Source organism: Juglans regia, chromosome 12 (assembly GCF_001411555.2).
Source record: "Juglans regia cultivar Chandler chromosome 12, Walnut 2.0, whole genome shotgun sequence".
Lineage (NCBI taxonomy): Eukaryota > Viridiplantae > Streptophyta > Magnoliopsida > Fagales > Juglandaceae > Juglans > Juglans regia.
The window spans coordinates 25,420,012-25,433,702 of record NC_049912.1 but is presented as its reverse complement, the minus strand read 5'-3'; the positions used below and the strand labels follow the sequence as shown (position 1 = coordinate 25,433,702).

At 35.9% G+C, this 13,691-nt stretch overlaps 2 protein-coding genes across 3 annotated transcripts; one reads left to right on the top strand and one right to left on the bottom strand.

The window, feature by feature from the left end:
• The first annotated feature begins 95 nt into the window (after window positions 1-95).
• On the top strand, window positions 96-1,030 carry LOC109004941 (protein SMALL AUXIN UP-REGULATED RNA 10-like). The gene has a single exon (XM_018983642.2). It carries the CDS (start codon window positions 156-158, stop codon window positions 729-731), a length of 576 nt encoding a protein of 191 aa, XP_018839187.1. The 5' UTR covers window positions 96-155; the 3' UTR covers window positions 732-1,030.
• Window positions 1,031-2,080: 1,050 nt separating this feature from the next.
• Window positions 2,081-13,213, bottom strand: LOC109005008 (pyrophosphate-energized membrane proton pump 3-like). Of its 2 annotated transcripts, none has more exons than XM_035683472.1 (15): window positions 12,994-13,213; window positions 12,217-12,391; window positions 9,795-9,998; window positions 8,047-8,198; window positions 7,796-7,943; window positions 7,587-7,719; window positions 7,302-7,474; window positions 6,144-6,264; window positions 5,856-6,043; window positions 5,211-5,648; window positions 4,942-5,106; window positions 4,662-4,817; window positions 4,464-4,575; window positions 3,532-3,751; window positions 2,081-2,610 (listed from the first exon to the last, which is right to left on the bottom strand). In XM_035683472.1, the coding sequence occupies exons 2-15, from the start codon at window positions 12,307-12,309 to the stop codon at window positions 2,511-2,513; spliced, it is 2,403 nt and encodes an 800-aa protein (XP_035539365.1). In that variant the 5' UTR covers window positions 12,310-12,391; window positions 12,994-13,213; the 3' UTR covers window positions 2,081-2,510. The 2 variants fall into 2 exon arrangements, with proteins under 2 accessions (XP_035539365.1, XP_035539364.1); XM_035683471.1 differs by having other exon boundaries at window positions 12,999-13,213.
• Between the last annotated feature and the right edge of the window lie 478 nt (window positions 13,214-13,691).

Sequence of the window (13,691 nt, the reverse complement as noted above, 5' to 3'; positions counted from 1 at the left end):
TATATAAAAAAAGTAAACTTTCAAATAATGATTAATTAACAACTTTCTTTAAATACTTGCACCACTACCCACTTGAGGAGAGTATCTGAGGAAGATCAAGAAATTAAAGTCAGTCCCAGCAGCTGATCTTTTTTCTGTAGCAAGCACTAACTTCAATGGATTCAAACAAATCCAACAAGTCTAACAAGATCAGAGATATTGTCAGGCTTCAACAGATCCTCAAGAAGTGGAAAAAGCTTGCAAATGCTCCAAAAAACAGCTCTAATTCTATTTCTTCTGCTACTTCCACCAGCAGCAGCAGCAGTAGTAGTAGTACCACTAGCAATGGCAGTAAGAGCATTAAATTCATCCTGAAGAGAACACTCTCCTTCTCAGATGTTTCGGGGGCTTCCAATGATCATGTCGTGCCGAAAGGCTTTCTTGCCGTTTGTGTAGGGAAGGAGCTGAAGAGATTCATCATCCCAACACAGTACTTGGGTCACCAAGCATTTGCGATGTTACTACGAGAAGCCGAAGAAGAATTTGGCTTTCAGCAAGAAGGAGTGCTCAAGATTCCCTGCCAAGTGTCTGTGTTCGAGAAAATCTTGAAGGTGGTTGAAGAGAAAAGATCAGAGGCAGAACTTCACCTGCATGATCAGCTTGGTTTCGATGCAGACAAGGAAAAGATTGGGTGCTACTCACCGGATCATTGTGAGCTTACCCCCTCTAATCATCCTCAAATGTGTAGATGATTATAACTGATATTGATTTTGATTTTTCATCTTGATCGCCAGATCTTTTTCCTTTTCTTTTCCCTGGATGTTGTGTGAATGCAATGTGATGAGGAGAGGAGAGAACTGGGTGATATCAGGGCGGGGGGAGATCTTTTAGAGATAATAAGATAGATTTCTTTTTTCATTATGGGAAATAGATATTAGTTTGGATATCATGTCCAAGTTTTAGTGTATCTGCCATTATTTTGTGCAGAGGACATCATCAAATTTTCGTTCATCGTTACGATTCTCTATCCATTCCAAGTTTATTTATTTAATGTAAAATACATGACATTTTAATAGCTTCAGTTGAAATAGAGAGGATCTTATTTCCTGTAGTAGTAGCCTAGCCAATGATGTCATTCCACTGAAAACCATAAAGGCAATTTGTAAGGATGGAAGATAACATGGAGTATCTCACCTATATGATACTCTATTATGAGTCAGAGTAAGTGGTACGATCACATATTATTTGAAAAAGAAGTTATTACTCTTCTTAACGTAGCTTCAATTATATCATTGACTAATCCTTCGTTATTATATACATTACATCAGACATCAGGCTTTTACATTTTGACAAATGATTTTAGGATTTACAACCTTTTTCCCATAGACTCAAAGATTAGAAGTTATTTGGTATTCAAACATAAAGAAATGATAATTACAGTTATAAGTGCGCAAGCATTGTACAATCACTTTAAAAAAAATAAATAAATAGTAAATACAAGATTCATATAAAAAAATAATAATTCTTTTTCTACACGTCGCTTGCACACTCCACAACTGCATATAATATTACTCTCAAACATATGATTTCGGGTTTACAACCTCTTTCCCATATAGATAAGAAGTTATTTGGTATTCAAAAATAATTTTTGATATCTTGCGAGAAATCTAATCAAGTTTCCACATGAAAAGATAATTTTTCTTAATAGACTATATATATATATATTTTTTTTTTTCAAAATGACTGACTGCACAGAACAGATCCTAACAACGTATCTGGCATTACTCCCTATTAAATACTACATAAATCACGAAGTTATGGCAGGAGGAGGGTTTTTGGATGTGAATGGAATGAGGGGAGATTCACGGAGATTATGGTAATGTTAATTCGTTCCACTGCTCTTAAGTTTGTCTTTTGTCCTCCATCCCCTTCCTTGTTTCCCTCCCTTCCAGAATAACCATTTTACTGTCTTCAACTCTTCTTATAGAGTCATTCTCCTATCCCAAGTTTGCTTGCTTGTGCGTGTGTGAATAAAGAAAAAAGAAAAAGGAAGTCCAACACCAAGAATAGACTAAATACACTACAGAGAAAACGCTTAAATACAAAATAGATGCACATGCAAGAAAATCATGAAAACTCAGTTGATAGCAAATGCCCAAAAAGAGTGCCTATCTGTTACAAGGCTATAGACACATCACATTCATGTGGTCAAACGGCAAAAAAGGAAAAATGAAACTCTAGGAAAACATGAGGCTCAAGCCGATCCCATGATTGTGGTCCGGATAACTCGATGCATACACTAAATAGATATATTTTAAACCATTTGGCACTAAAATGAGATGCTAACTAACATGTCTTATTTGGATTAAGCAAAAAAGAAAATATGTATGACTATGAATCGGGCACCCTTGATATACATCAAAATACCTACCATCATATTTGCAAAGTAGCTATGTATCCAAGGGAGGTGGGTGCTGTACGCGGGTGAGAGACCACAAAGGAAGAGGGGTGTGGTAACTAAACGGTAAACCTCACAGGAAAATTGGAGCCATGACAAGCGTTATGGTTGCAAGCATCTTTATGAGGACATGAAGAGAAGGTCCAGCCGTGTCTTTGAATGGGTCTCCCACACTGCAGGACATGTAAGAAATAACAAAACAAGTTACAAGAATTCAGAGATTATAATGAAAGGAACCATTAAGTTTTGTTTTTTTTTTGTTTTGATAAGTTGAAAGGAAGCATTAAGTAATCAATGTTATACTAGAAAACAAAAGGCCCACACAAAATTCTGGTGTATTCAAAGTAGTAGACTAAGCCTTCATATTATAGAGCCTTGATATTTAAGAAGCAACTTAGGGAAACTGAACTCTTCTTCAGCAAATAATCCAGATACTTCGATTCTCTAATAATATTTTTCCAAGCCTGATATCAAGGGTGCAAGTCAAATGAACATTTGAAGAAATAAAACCTAATACAGTACACACTTCCATTAAAATACGAACTCTTTGATCAGCAATTGAAAAATAAACCCCAATCCAGAGGAAAGGAGAGGGGGGAGGGAGAAAAATTGTGGAAAAATATCATGAAACCTCTGTTTTCACCTCGTGTTAGTGACCTGCGCATATGGGCCAATCAGATCCCATGTCACCCCAATATTCCTAACCTGTTGTCTTGTTCTAATGGTACTTGTATTTCTTTTTTTCTTAATTATAAACCATGACAATCCAACTAATTACATATCAAAAAATTATTAACCATGATGAAAGCTAAGCATCTTTTCTTTTGTTTGTCTTTGTTTTGTTTTTTATTTTTGTTGCGGGTGAAGAGGTCTGCCTGATGCATGTTTCTGTCTTTACGCCAATCACAGAAACTATTCCATGATTTCAGATAATTTTTTTTTTTTTTCTAATGAAAAACAAAGGGTAAAATGGTAGAATGAGTTCACAAAAAACCTCCCATTACCATCACTACCACTGCTAGAAATACTATAGGTAAGGCTAAAAACGAAGCGGGAAGAACAGCAACAAAAAAGAGGACATCAACAAGACTTACGTATCTCCAGTAACTGCTGCTTTATGACAATCACTCCCCTTGCCTCCGAGGGCCCCTGTTTCTATGTACTTCTTTGCATTATCCCAGGCACCACCGGCTGTGTTCAGGAAAAGAGCCATAAGAATGCCAGAAACTGTGGCAAACATGAGCATGGCCGCCACTACTTTGGCCCCAAGTAGAGGATGCCCAGTATAGTAACCCAAAATCCGGAACGAGAGACCTGCAGTAAATTTCACCGTGTCATTGATTATATAAGATACAAAATTAAACAGACTACTTGAGTGATTATACGGCACTTTCAGATTTTAAAATGATACTGCAGCCACCACAACTGAAACCTGCATAACCACAAATGCTACTACTAATTCCATCTCTTGGTACTATCACCATCGATTCCAAAATATATGGGTTTGTATCAAATAATAGCCATTTTAATAAAATAAAATAAAATAGATACAATAATGTGTAGACATTCATCATTACACTCCATGGCTGGAGTAAAATTTGTACTGTATAACCAGACATGGCCATGCATGGACTACTGTGCATATTTGCTGACAAGCCTTATAACAGTATGAATTAAGAGAACCCATATGTGAATCACACAGCAGCAGCTCTTGCAGCACTGAACATGACGCTCAACAAAGCACTTAGAGCAAACTTCAATGTAAATTACAAAAGCATGTCTTCCCTGAAGCCATGTATCACTCAGCCCATCTAAAAGCATCAATTACTCAAATCATGAAAATTTGATCTTTTTACACTTGCATAATTAGAACCACGCAATGCACTACTTCCATATTACCATGACATGCACAGCATATTCATTATTTCCTTTTCTAAAATATATTGTCATGCAAAAATAAATAAAAATTGATGTGCATGGAGACACGGGATGAAAGCAACAATGAGAACAAGAGCAATCAACCCACCAACAACAATAGGTGAAACAATAGCCAAAGCACCAGGTTTTATCATCTCCCTCAGAGAAGCCGATGCTACAATAGCAACACAGCGACCATAATCTGGTTTCTCCTTGTAGTCCTGCAACAAGCAGTTAAAACAATTGCATCACTGAGAAACATGAAACTAAAGTACAAAGCAGAAATTACTAACAAATTTATTCTCACCATTATACCAGGCCTCTCAATAAACTGTCTCCTTACTTCATTCACAACCTCTTGAGCAGTTCGGCCAACTGCAGAACAGGCCCACGCACTAAATAGAAAAATAAGCATGGAGCCCAACAATCCACCAACAAAAACTTCTGGAATGGCAATATCAACCTGAAGGCCAATTTGAAATCACAAAAACTATGACAGGATGCAACAGCACTTAAAGCAGATAACAATATATATGTTTATGTAAAACAGAAGCAGATAAGTAAAAGTGGAAGCACATTTTTCCTACCTGTTTAAAAGGTTCCTGAGCAAATGCAGCTACCTCATCCATATAAGCACTAAACAGAAGGAAAGACGCAAGGGCTGCAGAACCAATGGCAAATCCTTTGGTTGTAGCTTTTGTTGTGTTCCCTACTGCATCAAGCACATCAGTGATCTCACGAACACTTTCTGGCTGTCAGAAAAATAATATACGTTTACATTATACCTTGAGGGGGAAAAAACGATTTCCTTCATTATTTAGGGCAACCCATGAAAGAATTCATCAGTCAAAGGTACCTGCTGACTCATCTCTACAATTCCACCAGCATTATCTGCTATTGGACCAAACATATCCATGGTAAGAATATAGGCAGCAGAGCTGAGCATTCCCATTGTTGCTACAGCAGTGCCAAAGAGCCCGCCAGTTGGATTTCCAGCTTCATCCAATAGACCGGATGTCTGACCCAGCCAGAAAGCTGAAACAATAGATATACTAATGACAAGAACAGGAAGAGCTGTTGATTCCAGGCCCAAACTGACTCCAGCAATTATATTAGTCGCATGACCTGTGGAGCTCGCAAGGGCTAATGTGCGTACAGGCTCATGCTTGTAGTCAGTATAGTACTTGGTAATCGAAACGAAAACATATGCGGTAATGATACCGACCAACCCACAAAGAGCAAAGTTGAACCACGCAGAAGGAGCTCGTTCAGTGTAAAGCAACCAACGGGTGGACTGTAAGAGATTTCAAGCCACCAGTATAACCATGTATCAGAATGCAAACAGATCAAAGCAAAAATAATGTGGTCACCAATGCTTGAGAATTTAAGATTTAAAGCCAAAAATGTTTATATATGATGAAGGAAAATTCTAATGAGCATTGCAATTAGATTTTGTTAAAGTTATGGTAAAAAAAATGTAACTGTAGAATATTAGTATTACCAAACCAAATGTCAGAACAGATAACACTATTGTAAGATTATATCCTTTTTGAAGAATTGCCATTGGATCTTCAATAGGAGACTTTGAGCCAGAGTTCCTTGTACCCCTGATTGACAGTATTCCAATCGATGAAATCACAAGGTCAAAAGAGTGAACAACAAGAGGAAACAAGATGAAGCCCGATGGATCTGCATAAACAAAATGGACTATGGATGAGCTAATTTAACACGTATGCACACTCACAACTACACACACATATACATACATGCTCCCACACACACAACTTGCCTTCAATTTTACACTGCTTGGCCATTGTTCCCCCAAGTATCATAGCACTAATTATTTCAGCTGCAATACTTTCAAAAAGATCAGCACCTCGAGCCGCACAATCACCCACATTATCTCCAACCTAATAGCAAAAGTTAAGTACAAGTGCCTTAAAAACTGACAAGAACATAAATAACCCGAAAAAAGAGAGTAGAAGTTTTTTTTATGAATAAACGAGAGTAGAAGTTAGAAAGGTACAAAATGACGCTTTTTCAACTTCACACTTCTCAAAAAAAGCAAAAAATACCAAACCATGTCATAATCTTTTGGGTTAGTTAACTTATAATCCCTTCACAATTTTATTGGTACGTTTAACTATGCAAAACTAGCTATTTATCACTATGATAGGTGTCAAGTAAAAGTGCAGAGGCATTGTAACACATCGCCCCTGTTCCTAGATATAACACTGCCCTGGGTAAATATACACATTAATTTATACATCTATCATTAACTACATTGCTTGATATTTTGATTTTGATTTTAATATTTACTATTTTTAGTCACCTATCAAAAAAATATTTCCTAGTTTTAGTCATTTACAAATGGAAATCCTAAACCCAAAAGCTCACCGAATACCTCCAACTTGCCTCAAGGCATGTAAAATGCTTTACCTTTCACATCCACCAATAAAATATCATCACAACAGAAAAGGTTCAAATGAACTTATAACACATGCATCACGTGATTCAGTCTAGCATGAAAAATAAAAAAACATAGTTATAATGGTATAAAAAAAAAGTGAAACGGAAACCTTCAACTTTTGATGTGCACACTTAGGAGCTGTTTGGATTCGCAACTCATCTCAACTCATCTCACTACTATTCATTACTATTCAGTAACTTTAACTCACAAATCTCACTACTATTCACAACTCATCTCATTACTATTCACAATCCATCTCAACTCATCTCAACTCATCTCAAGTCATCTTCGAATCCAAACGTCGACTTTAATATGCTCCTCATAATTAACTTCCAGCTCAACTTTCACCAATAAAAATGATCGTCATGTGCAAGGATGAACCGTTGAATTTTTATTGGAACCCCAAACAATAAGTTCTGAAAGTAAATATAGAGTAACTTAACAGGAAAAAATCAACAAAGGAGAATGGATAACAACCAGATCTGCAATAACAGCAGGATTCCTAGGATCATCTTCTGGTATTCCTTGCTCTACTTTACCAACAAGATCAGCCCCAACATCGGCTGCTTTTGTGAAAATTCCACCTCCCAACTGAGCAAACAGGGCAACAAAAGAAGCTCCAAAACCATAACCCACCAGGAGAAGAGGCACTGAAATACCGATACATAAAAGTCAACTACTGGATCATATCATAGAAACAATGAGATCTATGCAATAGGTTTCATAATAATAAGTGAAGGAACCAAGGAAGTCAACACGTACAATCAATAACCTTCATTGAATCCGACGAATCCACCCGCAACCAAACATAAAATGTGGAGTAAAGGATGGCAATGCCAATTACAGCCATACCAACAACAACCAAGGCAGAGAAACCACCAGCACGAACAGCTATCTGAAAATAATACTTTCCAGTTATGGTATCAATCTAAAACTGTTCTTTTCAATATTGAACTAGAAAATGAGGCAACCTGCAATGCTTCCCTTGCAGACCGTCTAGCAGCACTAGAGACTCGTACATTTGCACGAACTGACACCCACATCCCAACATACCCTGCAATACCTGAACAAAGAGCCCCCAAAAGAAATGCAGCAACAGTGATATATGCAGAAGTTGACCTGCACCGGCAGATTTAAAATTGTGAATTGTAGTCACCAGGGGGAAAATGAAAAACAGGACTAGGCAAAGTGCTCTATAACAAATATTAAGTTATGTTATCACCTTCCTAGGCCGGAAGATTCTTGTTGGGGAGTTGGGCTGCGAAACAAATATATGGACAAGATAACCAGTGCTAGTAACAATGCCATTTTGGAGATAGTCCCATATTGGGTCCTGAAGAATCCTTCAGCTCCATCTCGTATTGCTTCTGATATCTAGAAAGTGAAATGATAAGCTCAGGATAAGTACATGACAAATTGCAAAATCAGAGCCACAATTCAGTTCCCTCTTAAGCTTATTCATTCATAATACTAGTTGAAAAGATAATTGTATTCAGGAAATGATGAAAAGTCTTGGGAAATAAGCTCTAGCTCAGATGGCACATCTATCCCCCATATGAAAGAGGTAGACATTGAGGTTGTGAGTTCAAAATAGGTGTGTGCAGGAGTCAATCAAAAGAACAAAACAAGAAGTCCAGAACGAATGCTATATTTTGCGGAAAGAACGTTCAAATTCTACAGGGAAAGGCAATTATGACATATTCCATTTGCCTTACATTCTCATCTAATTCTATTGTTGGTATGGTAAAACAATTATTCTTCTACGAATACTAACTATAAGGAATAATTTTTTTTTACAAGTAAAAGTAAAATTTTATTGATAGGAAAAGGCATAGCGCCAGTATACAAGGAGTATACATCGAATATACCTAATTGCCACTAAGCACTAGTGAGAGATCAAGCAAATCATGAAAATTGTCCTCATTACAAGTAATGGCCGAAGCCCAAGAGAGTAAAGTATTGTAAAAAAATTTCTTCAGCTCATCCAAAGAACATTCCATGCCTTCAAAGCACCTCTTGTTTCTCTCCATCCACAAACACCACATAATAAAATGAGGGATCATTCTCCACACAGCAGCAATGTGTAGATTTCCCCTAATAATACCTGTCCAGCACTTAAAAATATCCATAACTCTTTAGTTCTTAAAGCGGTGTTTTCACATGTATACTTCCGGTGTACCTGGCTTATGCCTATCTTTAAATCAATAAAATTTCTCATTACTTATCCAAAAAAAAAAAATCCATAACTCCGGGCATAACCCATGCCACCCCGGTCCGATTAAGGATCACATTCCATAAACACCAGGCCACTCCACAATGTAACAAAAGATAATCCACTGATTCCCCATCTTTCTTGTACAAAAACCACCAATCCATAATGATAAGACCACGTTTCCTCAAATTATAAGGAATATTGGTCCAAAATTTTCAAAAGTTTAGATACATTTCAATGTTTACAGTTGAGGCTGAGACCATAATTTCAAGGTTTAGTAATTATTAGAAAAGACCTAACCCTGAAACAATGAGATTTCAATTGGAACATACAACCAGCTTGTTTAAGATATTGAGGGTCCTTACTGATAAATAAATCATAAATAAGTTTGGGTATCAATCTAGAAAATGACAAAACCAAACTCCAATTGTTCAAAACACCATCAAGCTGCCTAAGTCAGAGACTGAAAATGAACACTACTTCCAGTACACCTATCCTTTTGCTGTTTTGTCGATTGTATTTTGATTTTTAAGAAGAAGAAAATAAAGAAATCATGTCGACATAATAAATGGTAGCGTCCATGCACATAGACAACAAAAAGAGGTTACAGAAACATGAAGATTGAATTGTCCCCCAAGCTAGAGTATGTAGTCAATGTGAAATTGAACAGCATACGATGCACCATAAAAGAATAGTACTGCAAAAGATAAAGAAGCAACGCAAATAACATTATGAATATAGATTGAAAATAGATGTACCTGAACCATCTCAGGAGGCCCCTCATCCTTTGAGAGTACCCACTTTGTAAGATATATGGACAGAAGGAAGCTGATAATACACACTGAGAAGACAAACACAATGATTGGAGAAGTTCTTGCTCCAATGTAAAAGATCACTCCAAATCCCAAGAGTAGAAGTATCAAAAGAACACGAACATTCATTCCCATGAGAATTCGAAAAATCTGCAAAAAAGAACAAATTAATTCTACCCACTCAAGGGAAAGCCACCATCCACACAAGGGAAAACCAAACAAAAAGTTATATGTGATGAAACAAGATAAGACTAAAATGCTGCAAAATGACATTGAAAAAAGCAAGAGTTTTACAAATCCTGCAGTTTAGAAGTAATAATAAAGAAACTGGCATGAACCAGTACTTCATTTTCATAAAAAGAAAGTAATATACATTTTCACCAGTCACAATAGTAATTATATTAGACCATAGTTATTTTTTTTAATAAGTAAAATTTTTTTTATTAGCGAGCATAAAAATAGATAAATGGGGGACATACATCAAAAGCTCCTAGTTTGAGTAAGATAAAAAAGCCAGAAAATCCAGAAAACTTAGACTAGAAAAACAGAGTGGCTTTGTATACGTCCTGTATACCTGGGCTTTTGCCTATTCTTTATGATCAATAAAATTTTGTTTCCCGATCAAAAATAAAAAGGAAGACATAGAGTGGTTGACAGCTAAACTAGATATTTTAGAACTAGCTCGCTTATTTAATATAACTCTGACAATGAAAAGTTGCAATTCCAGTTCAGAGCTATGAAAGGTTGAGCCAGGTTGTTATTCTGTTTGTGAAAAGCTTGAACAATATGAGTTCAGAAAGCTCAATTCCACGCTTTGAAGATAATTTCGTGGCATTACTAAAGCACTGCAGTGACAAAAGACTGCTTGCCCAAGAAGGAATGCAAGTCTTCCTGAATTAGAAGCCTAAAAGCATGCCCAGGAAAGCTGACTTTTGCCTCAGGGAGAAGAAACGATAGCCAAGTTGCATTGTCAATGAAATGACTTATTCTAAAAAAATCATTTTTCTTTAACAACTCCATCCAGATAGAAAGTGGAGGCTAAGAATAAGTTTTTCACATGGAAAATCATTACCCTAAATTTTTAAGTTCATGTGTGGAAAATTATTTCTAATTAATAAGTGAATGGATACCTCAATTAGAGTAGCCTGTCTTTCATGTATTTTTCCCAATACGTCTCCCAAACCCCAAGATTAAAAGCTTAGTGATTTGTGTCACGTCTCTTTATAATACAAGCCCAGAAGTTGCAACACAGGAGGTGAAGAGCTAATAAAGTCAATGATTTCTGTCTTATGAACAGTTATCTCTTTACTCTCCTGCTCTTCAAGGATGTTATCCCCTCACCCTCTTTCTTACAAATTTCCATCATTAAAAGTGTGCGCAGACAATTTGAATACTGATCAGATTTATCAGTCTGTTACTCATCTAAAGTGATATGTTCTACTTTTCTATCAATGTTCGGCTAGTTTTCAAGTAGGCCGGGTAACGCATATGTATTTCTTTCATTCATATATGACTTAGGCCTCGTTTGGATAGTGAGATGAGATAAGATGATCTATGAATAATAGTGAAATGGTTTGTGAATAGTAGTGAAATGTTTGAATTAATATGTTTTATAGGATTTTGGGAAATGAGAGAGAAAAAGTTGAATAAAAATATTATAAAGTTAAAATATTATTAGAATATAATTTTTGTTTTGAGATTTGAAAAAGTTGAATTATTTTTTGTATTTTGTTTGGAAGTTTGGAAAAGTTGTAATGATTCGGTAATGATTAGATGAAAAAGTTAAAGATACGAAATTGAAAAGTGTTTGTATTTGTGGTGTTTGGATATTGAGATGAGATGGGAGGACTTTGTTATCCAAACCAGGCCACACCCCATGGGACTTAAACCGAAGATCATACCCCCACTGCATTCCTGTGCAGGATGTAGGTTCCATTTAACACAGGATATTGCAATGCAATATGGTTTCTTGAAGTTAAACTAAATAAGATTACCACGATGGCATTTACAGCCATGTAGTGCAGTAAATTTCTATAGTATCAGTTACAAATCAAAAGCACAAGAAAAAAGTAATTGCTTGCTGCATCAACAAAACAGAGGGAAAATAGATTGTACTCCAAGAGGAACCAAAAGCATACGTGAACTGTACAAGGAAAAAAATGAAAACATGTAATCATGTTACAATTAAGCAGATATTAAGCAATGTGCAGTCAGTCTATTACAAAAAACAAAAATAAAAAACATAAGGGAATGGGCGGGATCCATACAGGTGCATGAGTTGTACTCATATTATAGTCATACAACTCAACATATATTAATTCAGAATGAGACAAGTTTACACGAAAATGAAGAAGATTAAGGTCCTTACCAACGGGTTATAAGCCTTATTACGCATGTTAGGGAAAGTCCTTGGCCTGTCCACGTAAGGCCTGAGATTACCATTCTCCAATTCGTCATCCATGCCTAATGGAAGGGTGCTTGAATTCACCCTCCGAACCGAGGGCAAGTCGCCCCCTGAACTTGGCCGCTGAATTTTGAATGTTCTGCTTGAGGCAAAAACAAGTTCCAAAATCAGACCAGACTAAATCTCAGTTTCATTAGAAAATTCATACATGCATTCGCTAATTATGAAATGAGTAAATTCAGAACGTGTGTATCAAAATCAGCAACAGTGACAGAATCTGATTGCTCACTTTGGTTTCCCTGCAAAATGTAGACAACGGAAACGACACAGAGAGAGAGAGAGTAAAGATAATATATATATATATATATATATTCAATTGTTTAGTTAGTTTTTTCCTTATGTCTAGGCAAGTAAACAGATGATAGAAAATGAAAAACCCAGAGGAAATAATCCACAACAAAGATCATACATTCTATTTCCATTCAAATGATGGTTACCTAAAACCTCATCTTTTCCCAGGAATCAAAAGGACCATAAGGCACCGAAACCCTAAGATCACGAGATTTTTTATTTTTATTTTTTAAAATCTACTTCGCATATAATGTAGCAGGAAGTGGAGTCAGCCAAGGGAGGCCCAAATATCAATCAAGATCAAGTTTCAAGATCTGCTAACACCTGAATTGCAGAGAGAGAGAGTAGAGGATCTAAGACGTAAACGGAAGCGTTTCTCACAGAGACTACCTTACCAGTCAATAAGCGATTGGTCGGATAGCAAGATGCTTCCGAAACCGATACGAAACGAAATCTCCGTCGCCTCTATCCCTGAGCCTGATTTTGCAGTGACAGAAATCAGACACTTCTCCGATAAAGATTTATCAGGAATTTTCACTCTCTCTATCAGGAATTTCCGATAAAGATTTATTTTTTCCTGTTAATTTATTATGAAAGAAAGTAAAATAAAAATAAAAACAAGATAGACGCCTTTGGGTTGCATATTCCCTCTCTTTCTTTCTAATCTATACTGTACACGCTGACTGTCATCCGCCACGTCCGTTATCCAATCACATTACGCCAGGTAATGTGCATTTGGACCAATTTATGGAACCTCTAATTATGAATTGATGGATAAATAATTTTTTTTCCTATCGTGAGATTAGAAAGATGGCAAGAGAAATTTTATTTGTAATTTTGAGTGGGGAACTGTACAAAAAATTATTTGTATAGTCTTATTGATAAATATAAATAAAAAGAAAAAAATATCGTTTTAAAAAAAAATGTTATTGTAATTTTTTAAAAAAATTTAAATATAATTATATAAACTTATATGAGCAGTCTTTATTTAGAGACCGTAAATAGACTAACTTATTTCAAAATTATTCATAATCATATGAGATTTAAAATTTTAATAAAATATTATTTTTATTTTAAATTTTAAAAAA

What these genes read in the sequence shown, in the direction of transcription:
- LOC109005008 (XM_035683472.1), bottom strand. Translation starts at nt 12,309, where the DNA reads ATGGATGACGAATTGGAGAATGGTAATCTCAGGCCTTACGTGGACAGG. An exon ending in GAATCTTCCGGCCTAGGAAG is followed by an intron (nt 7,944 to 8,046) that starts GTGATAACATAA and finishes CTGCCGGTGCAG; the next exon opens with GTCAACTTCTGCATATATCA. An exon ending in CTGCTGTTATTGCAGATCTG is followed by an intron (nt 6,265 to 7,301) that starts GTTGTTATCCAT and finishes TTTTGCTATTAG; the next exon opens with GTTGGAGATAATGTGGGTGA.
- LOC109004941 (XM_018983642.2), top strand. Translation starts at nt 156, where the DNA reads ATGGATTCAAACAAATCCAACAAGTCTAACAAGATCAGAGATATTGTC.